This window comes from Ixodes scapularis, unplaced genomic scaffold, assembly GCF_016920785.2.
Source record: "Ixodes scapularis isolate PalLabHiFi unplaced genomic scaffold, ASM1692078v2 PGA_scaffold2__306_contigs__length_199485367, whole genome shotgun sequence".
Lineage (NCBI taxonomy): Eukaryota > Metazoa > Arthropoda > Arachnida > Ixodida > Ixodidae > Ixodes > Ixodes scapularis.
The window spans coordinates 52543165-52563874 of NW_024609857.1; the positions used below are offsets into that span (position 1 = coordinate 52543165).

Below are 20710 nucleotides of genomic sequence, written 5' to 3' on the forward strand. Positions count from 1 at the left end.
CTTTGATGAACTCGACAGTAAAGAGTGAAAATTCCTGAGCGCAATGTGAACATGTGTACACTAACTCGTTGTATAGATAAAGTAAACATGTGTACATAAACTTTATACTGTAAACATGTGTGCATTAAATTTATAGTAGATAGTAAACATGTGTACATTAAATGTACATGCCAACCATTTCTAAATTGATGATTTATATCCGCATCGGTCTTTCCGTGTCCCGGTGTCTCAGCGAAGGCTTTCAAAATATCCAAAAAATATAGTGGTTGAGAAAAAGAAGAAACTCTTTTTGGGAACAAACTGCCAGTCAAGATGGACGTGAAAATTGTAAAAACATACTAATTAGCTAGATAATGGGCTAAAATGTACTCATTAACTTTTTAATTGGTGAAAATAAACATGGTTTCAATATAAACCTGCTAAGCATCACCACTAAATCAACTAAAATTAAAGAGAGATAAGGCTGAGGCAGCCTTTTATGGCATACTAAAATACGCTCAATTTGGACGCATTCCTAGGTTTCGGTTTCCTATGGGAGCGCATCTTCGCAGCAGCGGTCCTGCTCCCCGGCGGCCGAGAGGCGCAACGCACGTACGCCATATTTCCCTCCGTTCTACAAGGGAGGCAAGGTAATGACTTCGCACTGCGGCCACCGGGGAGCAGGACTGCTGGCACCCCGATAGGAAACCGAAACCTAAAAACGCGTCCAACTTGAGAGTTTTTTTTGTTTTTTTTTAACACCGTAAGATGATGTTTTTGCCCTATATCTTTCCAAAATGTGTGGATTTAGTGCTTTCCCGAAAAGCTTAGCAATTTTCTCATTGGAACTACATGTTTTTTTTCCTTAATTAAAAAGTTAATTTTTTTATTTATTTGTCAATACTGCCAGCCCAGTTTAGGGCCAAGGCACGAGTGGGTTACATTGCCAATTGGCCCACTGAAATCTCAGTAGCATACAAACAAAATAAACAAAAGAACAAACAACGAAAAACGTTCTTGGAACTGAAAAAGGATCTCTACAGCTTTCTGAAAAGAAGAGAATGAATCAATGCCAACAACATCACCGGAAAGACTGTTCCATAAATCAATTGTATGCGCAAAAAAAGATTGTTTATAAATATTTATTCGGGCATTAATGGCAGCTACGGTCTTTGAGTGATGCAAACGTTCGCAGAAGAAGCCTCTTGGTTTTAAATATTTCGAGCTATCAAATTTTATGACGTTTTTGAAAATCTGAAAGAACAACTGGACCCATTGGCACGCTCTTCTGTTTGCCAGAAAATTTATATTGGCTCTCGGTTTAAGTCCCGTGACAGATGTGGTCCGTCCGAAATCTGAAAATAGGACAAGCACCCCCAGTGATTAGACATCTTTGATTCCTTTGACCAGAGAGGTCTGCCATGGGCTTCACACTGCAGACGCCTATCCTAAGACAGGTCTAATGACTGATTTATATACAGGAACTTTTACAGAAAGAGGAGATTTGCCAAGCGTTCTTCTCAGGTACCACAATACGTAGATTTTAGTTTAATACTATGCTAATTATTATCTTTTTCTTTTTTTTCTCAATCCTTGACGTCCATCGTGGCTGGCAGGTTGTTCCTGAAATGAGTTTCTTTCTTTCCTCTTCTAGCCTTTTTTAGATATACTTTATAGCCTTCGCGAAACGCCCTCTATATTGGAAAAAATAGATGCAGATATAAAAGGTTGCCCAAAACTCTGCCTAATATATTTCAAGTAATGTTTCTAAATGACCCATTTTAGAAGAGATGTTTATATATAGTCCTTAAATTGTTCTTACTCCTAAAAAATTCCCAAACTTTTCAAATATTTCTTAAAGAAAGAGTTACAGAATTGTTGCCTTGAGAGTAATACGTGGCTTTATGAGCGTATATAGAATCGGTAACAAATAAATGTTTTATTTATTGATTACAAAAAAAAAGCAACTATCACGGAGCACTTGCTATCTTTACATATTATTGCTGTTTTTTTTTTTTTTATCAACGACCAATATTATTTTTTTTCGACAATATCTTCCGGTTTTATTTTCAAGGAGTACCTCAAGGTGCTCAGCCGACCTATGGTGCTTTCTGGAGAGAAACAATTTGCCTGGACCAATTTCTACCAAGATTCAGGGGTGAGTGGCCCGTCCCTACATCTAACGTTATATCTTTAATATCTTCTCCCACTAAGATATATCTTCCAAATTGGTTTTAGGGAATCGGCCTGCTGACGACGGCTACTCTTCCTGTTTACAACAAAACCCAGGGCACAGTAAGTCGTCTCTTTATGTTCTGTTCGCTTCTCGACGGGTAAGGAATATACCACCCGCCACCTTCCACTGCATTTTCTATAGAACAAATTTTACGACACCCAACACTCGGCATCAAAAAAGTTTTTTTTTTACTTGTTTATAATTTAGAAAAAGCCCTACTTGCTACCAAGTTTATCTCAATCTTTATGGAAGTTTCATTTATTTTCTAGTGAATTCTGAATTTCATTACAAAATATAAAATTTAAATATTTAAAATATATTTTACACGAGCCATTCACTCTAATTTAAATGAACCACAGTCGGGAAGGATCTTTTGGCTCATTTTGAGGGCTGTGCGATACCAAAATTTAAAGAAGGAAGCGTAGCTGATATATTTCCATAGTTTTAATTGCAATGAAGTATCGCATCTTTTCTTCATGGAGTTTCCTGCTTCGTGATCGCAGAAAGACCAGGCAATCGTGGGGGTCATGGGAGTGGATGTATCCCTCGAAGAGCTCAAAGATCACGAACCTACGTACAAGGTACGCAATCCCATTCTCTATGGGCTAGGAGAGCTAAGGCTATGATAATTGTCTAGCCATTGCCTACGACAATTATTTACCATCAAGGCTGGAAGCTCTCACATGTGCGTTCTGTTTATTATACGAAGACGCCGATAAAATATAGCATGATTCACTTATCGGTAATAGTTTCATAAAAAAGTATGTTGTAGCGTGAATGAAACCACTGAAATGTGAATACCTTTGTTCGCATATTCAGTGAGTTTATTAACGGCTGAACAATTCCTTAGCTATGCTAAGTGTATTTGATATTTTGTTTAATGGTTCAGTCACCAAACTTAAAATTATAAATGCAATGCGTCATTATGAAAAAAAAAATAATCACGAAAATAACGTGTGAAAATGTAATTGTCGACATCATTTCGGTTTTCCCGCTTTGTCAAACAGCGGTTAAACTATTCTTTAAGATGTACACGCCTTTCACGTAGAAATACGTTTGCTTAAACAGTCAATATGATTCGAAGGATCAGAACATTGACTACTTGCTCTAGTATAAACCCATAACACAGAAAAACTTATGCACGAACCCCACATCTCAAACAGCCCCCTAGATCCAGAAGACGTTTTCGATTTTAAACAAAGAGCTGAAAAACATACCTTCACCACAAACATAGCTGAAAAATATACATTCATTGCGATAACATAAATGGCCCGAGACATGTCTTCGGCTTTATCTAGAAGTGCCCCCACAGCTAGCATCCTACGAGTATGATTGTTTCAGATCGGCCCATCGGGATACTCATTTATGATCAACCGCAATGGATACGTCATGTACCACCCAGACATCAAGCTACAGGTTTGTGATTCGTTCAGTACATTCTTGGCAACCCCTCACATCCTTGACTCTATTTTTAATTTTTTGTATTTCAGCTTGGGTCCCTCGAGGAGCCACTGGACATAGATTTTCTCGACGTGGAGATTGAGAATCCACAAAAGGAAAAGGTGCGTCTCTCGTCTTGCACGTTCCTTCGTCGACGCAGCGATGTGCTACACTCTTAGAAATACTTACACCCCTTGCTCCATTATAACGCCCAAAAAACAAAATTCAAAGTTTAAAAAAAAAAACCGACGATACCAACTTTCAAGGGCAGCTTGATAGTCGAGTGATACAACTGATTAAAATAACTAATGTACGTATTAAAGACTACAGGAAAACGCTCAAGGTATTGATGGCTTTGCTGCAAACCTTAAGTGCTTTTGTAGTCTTTTATGCATACATTAGCTATCTAGTAAGTTATATCGCATAGCTATCAAGCCGCTCGGAAAAGTTGGTATCATCCGATTGACGTCAATGAACTGAACGTCGAAATGTACTGAACGTCGAAATAAACTGAACGTCGAAATGCTTTATAACGCACCATACCTACCGTTAAATCCTGACCTTCCGAAAGGTAACCCATCCCTATTTTTTGCGTGATTTGCTATTTGTATGGGACAAATGGCGTAATTACTACACAACCTATTTCTAAGAGTGTGAACGAGAGGAACTACAGTGGCTATGAACTGAGCACACCTAAAAAAAGAGGGTTGCTTTTTTTCGCTCAGCCTCACACGGCTGAGCGAATCGGTCTGACTGTCTCCAACTAATATGCATCAAATACAGCACTGCCACCACAACATACGGCCACAGTTTTCCCGTGTGTTACGCTTTTTTATAACGCACCGTATTTACGGTAAAATCACGACAGATGCCCGACCCCCGAAAGGTAACCCACCCCTATATTTGACTTGATTTGCTATTTCTCTAAACACCGAAACATAGCCCAGTCTTAGTAACCGTAGTGTTCAGATTAATGATGACCTTCGGATAAATTCGTCAAGTTAGCTATGGCGGGATTAGAGGCGAACATTAGTGACTGGGAAGTACAGTCATATTTGTTTTAATGCTCCTCACCGCAATAAAATGTTGGACAGAGACACATAGTCTTAGCCGATCATTTTTTAAACTTTTCTTGATTGCGCACTAAAAATTAGTCCACACCTTATTTTCACACAATTTTCTCACGGTTTTAGGTGGGCTATCTCTCGGGATGTAACGGTAAACTCTAAAGAAATGTCGATGAGAATTCATCTCTTTGCAGTACACAAAAGCATCCAGTCCCGATGAACAATAAAAGAATCTCAGCATTTGAGGAAACTCAAAATGGCAATTCGATATAGAATCGCGATAATATCTGCAAAAATGCAAGCGAAACGTCACACTCATTGCCCTAACACATATCGTTTTTTTTTTTTTTTTTTTTTTTTTTTTGACTAATCGTTGTTTTGCCTTTTCACTGGCTGGGATAATATTATAAATGTCCACTTTAATTGGCTGTTTCTAAGTTCTGCAGGAAAGTGAACTCACTTTTTAGGGTGTCGAGGAAGCAGGTCTAGAAGTCAGATAAAGATACGTCTTGTATTCTGATTTTTTAGACTTTGCGTGCCAAAAAAGGACGGAATAAAACATGTAGCTCTACAGTAAACTGTTCTCGTCTGGTGGTATCTTGACAACCAAACAGGTAACTGCAATTCGTTTGCAGTGCATTCTTTCAATAAACACGCAAAAGCTGCCACCGTCAAACGCAACACACATCGTGTGATCATTTCCCTTTTTTTTTTTTTTGCTCGGCGCATTATTGTGTATCTTCTTTTTTACAATATTTCACCTGTATTAGTGTTTTGTACTAATCTCCCAATAATCCGTTAAGTTCACTGCAACTTCATCAAGCATATTAAACAGTTTTTGTTTTCTTGGGTGTGTGACACGAATTCAAAATTATTCCAGATTAATCAAACATACATGCTAAGCAATTTGTTCTTGCTTTGTTTATTTATTTATTCAGATTAGGGAGCTAATGATCGAAGGCCGCTCAGGAAAAGAAACCCTGAGGAGTCTGATAAGGATGCCGGACGAGGTAAACTGATATTACCAGAAGAAGAAATAAATCTGCAATAGGGTACTCGATTAAGCGGAGGAATGCTACTAGACCGTGTTGTTTACTTTTACAGAAACATCTAGTCCCACAGAACATGGTATATTTCTATACCCACATGAACGAATCGGAGTTCGGGTAAGTCCTAAAATTTAATGTTTTTGTTGTGGTTTTTGTTGTTGTTTTTGTTTTTGTTGTTTCCTTTTTTTGCGTGACTCAGGCAGAGGGGGAAGGGAGGTCTGCTACAATTGGGAGTAGTTTGTTTGCTTTTGGAGGTACGTCCAGTTGTCCAGTGATATGGTACGCTGGGGAGCGAGCGCTGCTTAAGCGATTGCGCTCTAAGCGTGAGTGATCGTGGAGACAAGGCCATCTGTTTCCACGTTGTGTTCGGTGCTATAGTCCGTTGCAACTCAAGACGATGGGGCGAGGGAAAGGAAAGCCGAGGAGGAGGAAGCAGGCGGAACGCTGAAGGAAAGAGGAGGTCTCCCTCTCTCCAGTGTTCCGTCTGCTTCCCTCTTCGCCAACCTTCTTTTCTCTCGCCCTACCTTCTTGAGCTGTAACTTACTATAGACAAGACAAGTTGTTGCGCACGGTATAGGAAACCTGAGGTTGCACAAGACTACATGAGAGCTGAATCGTATGCATAGGTAGGATAATTCTATCACTTTTTTTTGTCCTCACTTCAACTCCGCAGCGTTGGACTGGCGTTCCCAGAAAGGAGAAAGTTGTACGTGCGTGTGGAAGGGATGCGTGCTGAAGACGGTGAGTTTCACAGCTTGAGAAACATAATCGTGAACAATGCGACCTTCTTTTTTTTTTTTATGGTATTCTTGTGCTTGTTTTATTCATACAATCCAGAGATCTCTATGTTGACCTTTTTTTAGAATACCTCTGTCGTTTCTAGAACCCGTCACTCATTGAGTCACGAGACTACAAAATCACATATAAAAAATTACTCCGATTTTATATTTCTTTTATGCAATACAAATAAATATCCATCGATTTTACTCTTAAAACAGAGTGTAAATACTGAAATTTAACGCAACCACGCAACCACACTGCAACTGTTGTTTCATCTGCAGCAAGATAAAGTCATATAAAATGCTTATTTATTTATTTATTTTCATAAAAGACGCCACGCTTGATGTTTCCGTTCCAGACCATTTCGCTCCGGAAGTAACCTAAGGTCGATAAAAATTTTATCATTGTGGTGCAGCTCGCTTGCACATTTGCATTTAATTGCATTATTAAACCTAAGGTCGCTTCTTAAACCATGAAATATAATTTTCGTGGTTTTGACTGTCAAATGATATTCGGCTGCAACATAACGTATTTGTTGCCAAAGAACATGGGCGTTCCTGTATTTATAGAAGTCCAACCTTAAAAGAAATGCCTTAGGCTTCGAAAGATGCTAAGCGGGCCGTTATCTTCTTGCAGGTTTCAAGCCAGAAACAGAGAAAGGAGATGGTGTCCTCTTGGCTCCGTGGTAAGGTAACTTTCTATCTGATCTTGACAATACTCTCATACAGCTACTGAGAGACGTGACAGTCAGGAATATTATTATGAGACAATCAATAAGAATCTTCGTGCGTAAGTGCAATTATTTGAAATCTGTGATTCAGTGTAGGCGCTTTAAGAACCTCAAATGCATCAAGCTATAGTATTTTTGGGAAGGAAAAATTTTGTGTCAAATATTCCAAGCAATGATAGGCAAGGGAAAGGGAGTGGAGTGGGGTTGGGTCAAAAAGGAAATGCTCGTCATTAAATGCTATAAACTAAGGATATGATTGCAAAAACGGCATCTATTACATGGCATGTCATGGGGACCATTGAAATGCAGGCGCTACTGCAAAAACGTGGCGCGTCCCAAGGGACCCACGGGGAACCTAAGCCAAGTCCTGGAAGCGTACCGGGCAGACCATCGTCAGTGTGAGTTAGATGCAACTTTCTGTTGTTGTTGTTTTTTTTTCTTTTTTTTATAGATATTGTTTTGATGTATGTGTGTTTTCTTGATTTCTTTTTTTTTTTTAACTGTGTTGCTTGTTTATTGGGAACGCGAAGTCGTCTCAAGGTCTCTGTCGTAAAAACGACACAATTCGATTAAGTGACACCTACTAAAATGAATTTTGATTATCGCGACGAGATTATGCTGATGTCTCTATAGAAGGTTGGCATGAACTCCCTTTTGTGCTAGCGAGTAAAGTAAGAGCGTTGAAGCGCCGCCAAAAAAGATTCGTTTTATTTAGGATGCCTCAAAGCGTTCTTTTTTTTTTTCTCGATTATGTGTTTTTTTAGATATTTTGTAATGTTGCATGTACTGTTGTAATTTGTAATTGAAACGTTTCATTGTTTGCGCGTGTATTTATTCGTTTATATATTTTTTAATTTTGGTTCTCGTGGATGACTGACGCTTTGGTAGTGATGCACAAACAATTAGATTACAAATTAGTCCGGAAAATCCCGCTAGAAAATGAGAGTTAAACGCGTCAGTATCCGCTGCACCGTGGGTATTATAGAACAGCGAGGTTGTTATTAGGTGATTATGTGTTTTTGCATCAATATTAAGAGGGTATTGTTATTATTACTGAAATATAGTCATTCGTCTTCAAATTTTGTATATCGTTCTTGATAAATGAAAGCAAGTAAGAAGAAAACAAAAACATTGTGTTCATAAATTACTTTTGACATGAAGAGTTTAAAGCATCAGATCGTTTTACCTTATGCTAGAACAAGTTATGTTCAGCAATTTACAGCTAGTAAAACCATTTTCTAATGACTACCGTGCACCGTTATTGTTTTTGTGCGTATTTTTTCATCTTCCCGTGCAAGTGTTTTCACAAAATTAAGCAATATCTTAAAAAAAAAAAAAGTTGCCGGTTATTTGCTATCGCAGGCGATCCTCTACTCATGCAACGACTCCTCTGGGACATTGAAAACACGCGGGCTGTGGTCAACAACTGGACAAGCGACGCGTTCGCTGAAGAAAGGTAATTAAGTATCACAACTTCCTCTCACGACCGGTTATAGGTGGTCGACGAAGAAGTAGCCATCATGAAGCTTTGCTACACTCGCCGAAAGAAATTCCGAAGGAATCTATACGGTAATAGCTTTGCATGTAAACACAACTAAGCAAAATCAATTAAGACGGTCCAATCAACGTGTCACGAACTAGTGACTAATTGTCTATGAGTATCGGACAATGAAAAGCTAACAAATAAAATACTTTACTTTTGTCGCGCCCTGTACTGTATTGTCTTGTATTTCATTTAAATATACTATAAAAAGTTCAATACCTTTTACAATAATGGCTCGTTGTCTCATTGAGACGAAGATAGAATAAAAAGAGCAAAGCTCTCAGTAACTACAGGCCCTTTTTCCCGGGCGTCAGTTCTTCATTTTGCAGTGAGAAGTTATGAGTAGTGCTTAAAAAACAACTACGATCCGAAAAAAAAACAAAAAAAGAAACATTTATCACCTATAAATGAGTGAGGCTGTCAGTTATTCGACGTTCGACACGCTCAACGCCGCCAAGAAGAGATATAATTAAAAAAAAAATATTATACTTCAGCGAAAGCATTATATTGCAATCAAAATGATACCGCTATATTCCCCACAAAATTATTTACTTCTCCGCAAAAAAGTAAGGAACAAATTAAAAAATGTAGGGCGTGGCCTACTATACTCACGCTTTGTGATTCGTTCTGCGGTTTTCTTGTCAATGATGATGCCGCAGTTTTATTACCTACGATGCAATTATGAGACGCTAGGGGCTCGTCACACCCTGCATTTATTGAGTTATCAGTGACAAGCGTGTTTTTATTAATGCTATCTAACATTATAGGTTTGAGCGGGCGACGCTTCAGTCTCACAACTGATCTAACGATAATAAATGTTAAGCGTTGCCACGAGCGATTTTCTTGTTCCGAGGGTTCGCAGAGAGAAAGCAAAAGAGAAAGCACTTTCTAATTGTTCTTTTTTTATTCGCTTTATAGTCACTGACACCTCAAAAAAAAAAAAAAGAAAAGGAGAGCACGTTATGTTTACGCTTTTTGCTTTGCGATAACGCTCTTCGGCATTCTTACCGCCAAATGCCGCAATATCGTTGATTGCGAAGCAATAAAACTTAAAGGGCACTTGAACTTCGCCTTTAAAGGGACACTGACACCCCCCAAAACTTTTTTTTTTAATTTTTTGCCAGGCGCTTCATTATGGTATCGGAGGACTACCCAATTAATATTTTGCAACAGAGTAGCGTATTTTTTTAATAAAGCCAAAAGACGCAAGTGCTCGAAACCGAAACCGAAACCCGACGGAGGTCGGAGAAGTGGAGAGAAGAGAGTGAGTGGCGGAAGTCACGTGGCTACACCCGACCGTGCGTTTTTTTTTTTTTTTTTCTTCTCTCCGGGGCAGACGACACGACTTGCGGCGTGCGATGCGGCGTGCGGGAACTGCTCGCCGTGCGATTCTTTTGCAGTTATGTTGGTTCCGCTCGTTGTTCTGTACTCCAAGATAAGTTGTTTTGTACATTGAGGAGTTGGAGATGAGTAGTGAGTGCCCGTGATGAATTTCCATGATCGGCTCCGAAAAGAATACACCCAAGATGTTGCGTGAAGAGCTGGCTCACATGTCCTGCATCCGAAAAAAAGTGGCATTGTGCGACAGAGTTTCCGAAAGATCAACGGGATCGGGACCAATGGCTAACATATACCGCACTCCGGAAAGCGGACGATACCTGATTCATATGCTCCTTGCATTTTGTGGAAAGTGATTACATTGAGTTCGCAGGTGTCAAAACGGAAATCCCATACCATTTAATTCAGCGAAGTATCGTCCACAACATTTGTTTCTTATGTTTTTTTTTTTGTTTGTTTCTTCAGTGATGATTGTAAAAAAAAAAGAAAAAGATATGTAAACATCGGAAATTGTTTGAAAAGAAAATGGAGTTTCACGGGGGATCGAACCAATACCACCTAGAACACAAGGCCTGCGCGTTTCCTCCTCTAAACGTCATCACTAGTAGATCCCCTCAGCGCCCCCTAGCTAGCCGGGATGAGCAAAATCGTCTGCTACGTCGTCTGCAACATCGTCTGCTCCATTGACTGCTTCAGTGGTTTGCGTAGCAGATAATAAAACGGATGCTCATGCCGAGTGTCTCTTGCTATACCATACGATGAAGTTAGACGTTCACGTGGAGCGTCAAATGCATGAGTGAAAATGCCTTACTGCTGTGCGAAGGGCTGCAAATCCCTTCGCTGGGCGCTGGACGCTGGCACTGGACGTCATTTTTGAGGGCGATGTTTATACTCCGTTCATTCCTAAGCAGAGAACGTAGCCAATGCCACAAGCACGAGAGCTCGAGGTCGCTGCTTTGAAGCGTTCTTCGGCAGAACGAGCGCGCGCTCTAGAAATGCTCGTCTCAAAGCCAGGAGCGCGTGCTAGCTGACGCTCCTGGCCGAGGGAGTGTTCGAATGCACGTTACGAATGAACTGAAAGCTCGCTATCAGCTCGCGCTCAGCAGTCGCGCACGCAGCTGTGGCCGCAAGTGAATGCGACGTAGTTGGCCGTGTTCCAAAGTTTACTCGATCTTACTCCAGGATAAAGTGTTTATACCTTGACGTTCTAAAACCTACCCGCGTCCAGCGTTTTTAAATATCTGTGTTGTCACGTGACACGACCCGTCGGAGTAACTGGGATCCATTTGGGTAAGATTTGGAACACAGCCGTAGTTCTGAACCGGCCCATATATACTCTCGTCAAGCTTCGGGGTGTTTGCCGCTAGGGGCGGGTCGGGGATCTAGTGACGAAACGTCATGCGCAGGCCTTGTCTTCTAGGTGGTATTGATCGAACCCGGTCCTACCGCGTCTGAACCGTACGTCTCTCCCACAGAGCTACTGGGGCATTTCTTTTCTGGTGATCTCTTTCCTTATTAATAATTCAGCCGGTAAACTGTAAGTTGGAAAGTTTGCTGTCAATTTTTCTCTATCAAAAGCACTCCCAAGTCGAAGTCGGGAAGCACCACGCTTTGGGGACATTCGCACCCAGTAAAGAAATCGTGCGCGTGCATATTCAACTCGAAGTAGACACGTCGTGCTTGACGTTTGCGCGAGCGATGTCTTCAGCCACGAGAAGGGAGCGACGGCTCGGCGACGTCTTCGTGCAAATCGGCTTGGTGGCCGGGCGTATTGTACGGGATGAATACCAATTCTTTTGATCAGTCCCAAATTTTTCTTTTAACTGTACACATAATTCACCGGTACCACGAACGACAGTTCTGAAATAGAGGTCCCACGCCCGTCGTCCGCTGCCATCGCCGTCCTCGCGAGTCCCACGATACGCGAAACGAAGAACGCACAGAATGCTTCCGGTTGTCTGTGGAACTTTTTTTTCAAACAACGTATTTACAACTTTTTAGAAGCCACAAAAAATGGGTTTCATATTTTTTTCTATTTTTAATATCGAGTGTGTGCCTTCAGTGACCCACGACTTTGATTAAATTTGGTGGTCGCATCGATACCTTAGAAAACGGCCCGTGACCGCGAAAAAGAGAGTGAGCGAGACTCGAACCGGCCAGTTCTTGATCGATGGTTTTCGGGCGGAAAGAAACCGAATTTCGAGCCGCAAATTCTGTTCTGGGTAGTTGAGCTCTCATATGTCACGTACAACTAAAAACCTCGGCGAGCATAAATACCCTGTCAGTGTCCCTTTAAGAGTGGAACGCGATAGCGTTATCGCGCCCCGTTCGCATCGCCTTCTCATTCGCCGTGCAATCGTGCCTTGCGTGGCCTAGTCAGTAGCCTGTCTGGCCAACAGCAACTGAATAAGCAGAAGGCCTTCGCACCATCATTACAGTGAGATCGGTCGAGGCCTGAGAATAGGCACGAGTGCTGCGGCATTGTTCGGCCGGAGCTCGTGTTCTATCAGCGCGTCGAAGGTCGGACTCGGGCTGAATAGCCGAGTTAGAGCGATCCGACTATGATGAAGTTTCATGTAGGGAGAGCAGGCGATGCGGAGGCTTTGATTATTCTAGGTAGTGTAGGTCTGGCTCCCAACCGCGGGTTCGAATCCCGCCGAAAAATTTGAAAATCTTTCTTTAGGGCAAAGTTATTACTTTATAAAGTGAAATCATTTGAGACATACGGCGATCTTTAATTCGCATTACGTGTCATGTTTTAATCGCTTTCATTCCACGCGTGACGTCACTTTTCACCTGACCGTTGTAGGTTGTTTGAAATTCCCGCGCGAGTCATGTAGCTGTGACGTCATGAACCTATCGACCAATCAGGATTTTCCCGTCCCGCCGACACCAATGCCGGCTTTTCTGCGACACGAGCTCCTTAAAGCTGTCGCGTTAAACTGTTCGGGACACTATACACCATGAGCTTCTTCAGCTCTCAGTGACTCTACCGCGTGCAAGTTCGTCTGCTCCTGAACCTCGTGCGTTTGTTTACAGCCCAAACGCGCCAACGTGCATTTGCTTCTCCCCAACCTCGACCAATGACGGCGCCAGCTTAGCTGCCTCGCCATCGCGCGTTCTCTACGAGTTCTTTGTGTTGCCCTTTTGATAGGCGTGACGCTCTTTGCGATCCGAATGAGCCAAAGGCCGACACCTCCCAAAAAAACTAAGCCGTCTTGCTGATAGAGATGTCATCATCCGCGAAGGCCAACGCTGGTCACAGACTGGACATGACTACTGCGTCAACGTTGGGCTCTAACTTGACTCGAAGCCGGGCGCTGACGCAGCAGTCGTTTCCAATGCGTGTCCAACGTTGCCTTCGCTGGTGACGCAAACATCTCAGCACTACGGCCTGGTCTTCTAGGCAGTATTCCAAAGACGCATCTTGGAACGCTCACTCGTCGTACAGACGCCTGATTCCGGAGTATACTATGTCACAGATTTTTACCTCCAAAGGTCGAGAATTTAGCGTAGCTATTTATTTCAAGTACACAGCAAAACAATATTAGTGAACTTTATTTTTTTTTTTTGGGGGGGGGGGGGGGGGGGGGGGGGAATCGGCAGAGTTAGGCGTTCTTATGATACCGGTTTAATTTTTCAGAGACGGCATCCTCGGTACCTTCGTGGGAACCGAAGGAGGCCTGATACGGTACCACCCGGAAAAGTAAGCGAACGCTTTCTAGCAATAGGGAGTTTTCGTAGATCGTTATCGCCGTCCCTTAACGCTCACCGTAACCGCTACGATACCCGGAGCTTTACAGTCAAGGCCATCGGCGCGCAGGCGCAGTAGAGGCTTCTTCGTTGCTGAGGGCCTAGCGGAGGGGGAAACGCGGTCTACGAAAATTCCCTAATGTTTTCTTTCGTGGTTAGTGCAAGCAACAGAGCCACCAGGTTCTGTTGCTTCCTTCTCGTGCCCACTTTCCTTACGAACGTGTATTTTATACTACAGCATCGCGGTGTACTTGATCCACGAAGCGAATCCACAAAAGGCAGCCTACTTTAGGCGAGCCCTCTACGCAGAGGACTTCGTTTTCCTTATCAGCAACGTCAAGCGCAAGGACGACGGTGAGTGAACTACAATTTGATTTCGCATCTTCTCGCCGGACATACACGTTTCGCTTATTGCTTTCCTGCATATTTTGGTTTTCATCTTTTTCTTTCTTTAGAATAAAAATAGGAGCCATGATTCTTGTATACATCCAATGCTGCTACGACGCCACAAAAGGATACCACTGTACTAAGAGTAGGGTTCGCTGCGGATGCATACAAATACTTATGGCACTTTGACGAGCAAATAACATCATTTTATGCCCCCTTTCGTCCTTTTTTTCACGGTTTTTAACACTTTTTATATAAAATGGCTCTAAGAGAGAGCTTTTATTCGTGGAAACTTAAACGAAATAGTGTAGACGCCTGCCAAGATTAAAACGAGAAACGTCTTGTTATTTATTTTTATGTCGTGTTTTCTTACTTAATCAAAATTCAGCAACTAGAAAAAAAATATGTATTTTATCAATTATTTTTAGTAGAACAAGTTAATATCTTAGCCACATGTAACCAGTGTGATTTCCTATTCCCATCCATCTCAAAGCTCTCGAGAATATTTTATTCTCGATTATGCTGTGCTTGCACTCCCAGTGCGTGCCAGGTGCGTATTGTATCATGAACGAGGACACAAGACCATCATTGCGAGCAGTAGAACGAGTAATATTTATCTCCTTCTCCAACTACTCTAAGTACATGCACCTCGTGCCGGTATATACCGATACACCCCACTTTCTTTACCGAGAGAGCGGGAATATCAAACTTGCGGACTTAGGGAATCCGCATAAAGTTTTCGGCATATCCCAAATGACGGAGTGGTTGTCTTAACCGCGCTGAGGTGCGAACAGGAATGCCGGTGCAGCGTTGCTGCCGCGGCGTCGCGAGACGTTCAGTGGCACACAGTTTGCGGGTGCTACTGCTACAGTATTCTCTGCACTCTTCTGCGTTGCCGCAGGTGAAGTGGGTACTTCAGTGCTCTAGCTGGCTATTAGCTGCGTAACCCTCTGGATGGTCAGGGGCATCGAAGGTCTCGGAGGTTGTGAGCAGATGCTGTCTATTTCTTCTGGACTCGCGCCCGTCTTGATTGATGATCTTGCACGATCTTGGCGCGACAGAGTTTTCGACCTGAGCTTTCGCAGACAACCGTCGCCGTGTCCCACGCGGAAAATATCTCCAGGTTGCAGGTCTGGTAGCCGTTGACCCCTGCCTTCCTTTTGTTTGTTTTTCACGGCGCTTTCGTGGATTCTAGTTGAAAAATCGGGTATTCTGGAACGAATCCGACAACCCATCAATAGCTCACTAGGTGACTTTCCTCTTTCCAATTGCGAGGACCTGTAATTTAGCTAACCCCCCCCCCCCCCCCCCCCACCAAAAAAAAAAAAGTCCTCGCTTGCATAGTTTTTTTTTTTTTTTTTTCATAAGTCGTTTTACGACTTGCACTCTCTCTTCGGCCAGGCGATTGGACTGTGGGAATCCTGGATTTGAGGTCACGTGCTTAAACTCGTACTTGGAAGCAAACACTCTAAATTCTTGTAACACAAATTGTGGCTCGTTGTTTGAATTGACTTCCATACGTATTCCGTGTCTCGCTAATATACTTGAAAGCTTGCTGACCACGGTGCTTGTCGTCGTGTCCGGTAGAGGTTCAACCTCTGGGAAGTTGGGGTATGCGTCGTAAACCACAAAGTATGATTTTCCAGCATACTGGCAAGGATCTGCTCCCCCACGTTCCATGGATCGCTGGGTGTCGGTCGCATCAGTAGAGGCTCGCTGGGTTGACGATACTCAAAACATTTACATATCTCGCAGTGATTGATCATTGCGTTAATCTCCGTCGCAATTCCGGGTCCGAACATCAATATTCTTTCCTTTTCTTCACATTTGGCTAGGCCAGGGCGTCCGTCATGCACTCTTGCTAGCATTTCTTTGCGAAGAAACTTGGGGATAATCACCTTTGCGCCTTTAAACCGAACTCCATTTATGATGGTCAGTTCTGAAGCGAAAGGTTCGAAAGGTTCCTCAATTGTCTCATGTGCCTCTAGCACTTGCGCAATTCGGTGTAACTTCTGGCCATCACGAGTTGCAGAAACCAAACAATTCAGTGTCTGCTGACTCACCAGGATTGACAGAACTGAGACTGCATGCACTTCAACGTCGTCATCTTCCATCTGGTCAAACACGGTTCTTCCTGATGGCGCTCTAGAAAGTGCATCCGCCAGGAGCAGTTCTTTGCCAGGGACGAACTGGAACTCGCAGTCGTGCTTAATGATACGGATGAAGAAGCGCTAAAGCCTTGAAGGCATGTCTCCTTGGTTTTTCTTGGAAATTGATATCATCGGCTTGTGACTCGTTTCCACATCACTTTTCTTCCATTGATGAATCATGGAATCTTTCGCAGCCGTAGACCTTTCCAAGCGCTTCTTTCTCGATCTGTGAGCACCTTGTATTAGTGTCGGTCAGCACTCTTGAGGCATAAGCAACTGGACGCCAGTCGTTTCCATGCTGTTGGAATAACACTGCACCCAAGCCGTACCTTGAGGCATTTGTGGACACTTTTGTAACAAGGGACTGATCACAGAAAGCTAGCACTGGCGCTGCTGTGAAAGACGCTTTTATGTTTTGTCTTTCCTTTTCATGAGCTTGAGTTCACTCGAAGAGTGATGCGTCTTTTAGAAGCTGTCGTCACTTTTCGGTCTTGTCCGAAAGTCGTGGCAAGTACTTGCTGAAGTAGGTGACGACACCCATCATCCGCTGGACTCCTTTCTTGGTTCCCGGAACAGGCATCTCTAGGACACTTTGTACCAGTTGAGGTGTCAGGTTGTATGAAATTTTTGGTAGCCCTGTCGCCCGGAAAGGTGACTTTTGTGACACAGAAGAGGCTTTTTTTTATCTAATATCAGGCCCCCGTTTTGTGCCACTAGCAGAGCTCTTTGGAATCGTGCATCGTGCTCCTCACGCGTGGCACCCCAGATGAGCAATTCGTCGATGCAAACTGGTATGGTCCTGTCCGGGGACATCTCGTGAACGGGTGGCGGTAATCAACACTCTACCGCCGCCCCTCCGACCGACGACCCTACGGGAATGGACCCATCCGCCGACGTCAGCACCTGCTGACCGAACACTAGTATTTTCATCAATCATCTCCTACCTCCGGTCCTCCGGGACTGGACGGTACATCAACCCATCGTCATCGTTAAACGCCCCTTTCCCCTCCCTCATGTCACATGAGGCCCAATAGACCAAGGTATGGTTCACATAATAAACGCTTCAATCAATCTTGAACGCCCGGTACCCTATTGAAAAATCCGACAAAAACTTCCAGTGACATTCGGTGGAAACGGGTTAATTTCCACTCATTTCACCAGAAACCAGCGCAGTTTACCAGTTTTCGGTGGAAATATTACCGGCCGCCATTTCCAGTAACCAGATTTCGCCGGACCTTTCACCGGAGCCACTTACGGTTAAAATCCGCCAAAAACTTCCCGTGACATTCGGCGGAAACGGGTTAATATCCACTCATTTTCACCACAACCCAGCGTGGCCACTTTCGCTGGAAGTTATACAAGAACCACTTTCGATTACCCGTGCTGGAATCCTACTGGAAGCCACTCTCGTTTGCCGGACTCCGAACATTACTGGAAGCCGACGCAAGGGGAGCGGCTAAAGTCAAGGAAGCCAAGGCGAGCAGGGGGAGTGTGTTTCTAATGGCGGCCGCCAATGCAGTGGCAATCTCGTGAGTGCGTGTTTAGCTCAAAACAACGTTGTAATTCTGCAAAAAGTGCGCGCAGCGAACTGTTTTGGAGATCCAAGAAGGTGGACAGCGATCACCGGCAACTTGATATTTTTGACAGGCAAAAGTCTGGGCCAGAGCAGGTACGAGACCACTCGAGCGGCATTCTCGTGAGTGCGGGTATTAGCTCGGGACGACGTTGCAATTCTCAAGAAGTCCGTACAGTGAACTGTTTTGACGATCCAAAAAGGTAGGCACTTTCGCCCGTTTTCATCCGAAACCAGTTTACCAGTCTTCGGTAGATTATTTGCCGGCAAACAGATTTCACTGGAATGTCACCGGCAGCCCTGACGACCCGGTTTTCCTAGAAATCTTACCCGAAACGGGTGACTCGCTTCCCTGTTTACCGACCTTCACTCGAAGCCGACGCGAGGGGAGGGGAAGCAGAGACGAGCCGGGGACGTGTGTAATTATGGTGCCTCGCACCAAGGAGGAGTCCCCACGCACCCTCTTTCCCTCGCATTGGGTTCGTGGGGAAAATGCAAGAGGGTCGTTTTGCTGACTTATTTTTTTTTTTTTTTAAGAAAGCCGGTTTTTTTGTCCGTCAACGAGAAACGGCCGGCCAGGAAGGAACGCTCAGTCTCGGCTTCTCGTTCCATGTGCGCGACCTGTATCTTCCAAAGCGGCTGGGTGTGCAGATGAAAAGAATATATTTTTCAGTGACCTGTTTCTTACGCCTCTTTGTCCGTCTGTCTTCAGAAGCATCCAGCGAGCGAAAAAGACTGTGCCCAAGATTTCTCAACGTCGGGGGTGTTTGTTTCGCGCGTTCGTGGTTTTCGTTAAGCGTGCTATTGACGCCGGGTGCACCCGCGGCGACGGCATCAGGGACGACATCGTGAGTGTGCCTGGGATTTCTCAACAGCGGCGGATGTTCGCTCCGCGCGTTCGTGGTTTTCGCTAAGCATGCTACTGACGCCTGGTGCACTCGCGGCGACGGCATCAAGGACGACATCGTGATTGTGCCCGGGATTTCTCAAGGGCGGCGGATGTTCCCTCCGCGCGGTCGTGGTTTTCGCTAAGCGTGCTACTGAGGCCTGGTGCACCCGTGGCGACGGCATCAGGGACGACATCGTGAGTGTGCCCAGGATTTCTCGACAGTGGCGGATGTTCCCTTCGCGCGGTCGTGGTTTTCGCTAAGCGTGCTACTGAGGCCTGGTGCACCCGTGGCGACGGCATCAGGGACGACATCGTGAGTGTGCCCAGGATTTCTCAATGGCGACGGATGTTCCTTCCGCGCGGTCGTGGCTTTCGCTAAGCGTGCTACTGACGCCTGGTGCACCCGTGGCGACGGCATCAGGGACGACATCGTGAGTGTGCCCAGGATTTCTCGACAGTGGCGGATGTTCCCTTCGCGCGGTCGTGGTTTTCGCTAAGCGTGCTACTGAGGCCTGGTGCACCCGTGGCGACGGCATCACGGACGACATCGTGAGTGTGCCCTGGATTTCTCAATGGCGGCGGATGTTCCTTCCGCGCGGTCGTGGTTTTCGCTAAGCGTGCTACTGAGGCCTGGTGCACCCGTGGCGACGGCATCACGGACGACATCGTGAGTGTGCCCTGGATTTCTCAATGGCGACGGATGTTCCTTCCGCGCGGTCGTGGCTTTCGCTAAGCGTGCTACTGAGGCCTGGTGCACCCGTGGCGACGACATCAGGGACGACATCGTGAGTGTGCCCAGGATTTCTCGACAGCGGCGGATGTTCCCTTCGCGCGGTCGTGGTTTTCGCTAAGCGTGCTACTGACGCCTGGTGCACCCGTGGCGACGGCATCACGGACGACATCGTGAGTGTGCCCTGGATTTCTCAATGGCGGCGGATGTTCCTTCCGCGCGGTCGTGGTTTTCGCTAAGCGTCCTACGCAGGCCTGGTGCACTCGTGGCGACGGCATCAGGGACGACATCGTGAGTGTGCCCGGGATTTCTCAACGGCGGCGGATGTTCGCTCCGCGCGGTCGTGGTTTCGCTAAGCGTGCTACTGAGGCCTGGTGCACCCGTGGCGACGGCATTAGGGACGTCCTGAGTGTGCCCGGGATTTCTCAACAGCGGCGGATGTTCCCTCCGCGCGTTCGTGGTTTTCGCTAAGCGTGCTGCTGACAGTATACGTGTGTGTCCGCGTGGTGCACCTGCGCGGTTTTATTAATTAAACTACTGTGCGTCTAGGAATTTACCTAGCGGAATTGTGAGCATCTTGAAAGATGTCTTTCGTGGCAAAGAACTTGGTTGTTCCTATTTGGTCTGATTGCTTTTTTCTACAGCTGTGCAAATTGTTTCACTGGTATCGACCCTGTTAAATAAATACATAGAACCTTCAGGTCTATACGGAATAGCCACTTTAATTGTTACCGAATCGTCCAGCATCTGGTAAACATAACCAACAACTGTTCACAGGCTCCCTTCTAAGTGCCTTCCGTTGACGTCCGAACAAAGAAATAAAAAACACGGTGAATTCCGGCCAATCTGGTGATCTTCTGGTAAATTCTGGCTTTACTGGAAGTGAAAAGAGTCCCATAATCCAGTAAAATAGATTTCTAACTGGAAATCGACTTCCGGTATAAAGCCTATGACATTCTGGTAAAATATCTGGTGACATTCCGGTAAAACATCCGGCAAAATTCCGGTAAGCTACCGCTTTTCTGGAAGTGAAAACAGTCCCATAATCCAGTAAAATAGACTTTTA

The 20710-nt window shown here is 44.5% G+C and overlaps 1 protein-coding gene across 1 annotated transcript in view; it reads left to right on the forward strand.

Annotated features, from left to right (window-relative positions):
* Positions 1-20710, forward strand: part of LOC115310117 (voltage-dependent calcium channel subunit alpha-2/delta-1) — a 405214-nt gene that overhangs the window by 364852 nt on the left and 19652 nt on the right. The window contains exons 15-27 of the mRNA XM_042291392.1: positions 2054-2137; positions 2218-2274; positions 2719-2796; positions 3557-3631; positions 3706-3777; positions 5661-5732; positions 5827-5888; positions 6445-6512; positions 7188-7236; positions 7591-7679; positions 8644-8737; positions 13806-13868; positions 14154-14257. Coding sequence (XP_042147326.1) covers positions 2054-2137; positions 2218-2274; positions 2719-2796; positions 3557-3631; positions 3706-3777; positions 5661-5732; positions 5827-5888; positions 6445-6512; positions 7188-7236; positions 7591-7679; positions 8644-8737; positions 13806-13868; positions 14154-14257 — 967 coding nt within the window. The remainder of the gene's footprint in view (positions 1-2053; positions 2138-2217; positions 2275-2718; positions 2797-3556; positions 3632-3705; positions 3778-5660; positions 5733-5826; positions 5889-6444; positions 6513-7187; positions 7237-7590; positions 7680-8643; positions 8738-13805; positions 13869-14153; positions 14258-20710) is intronic.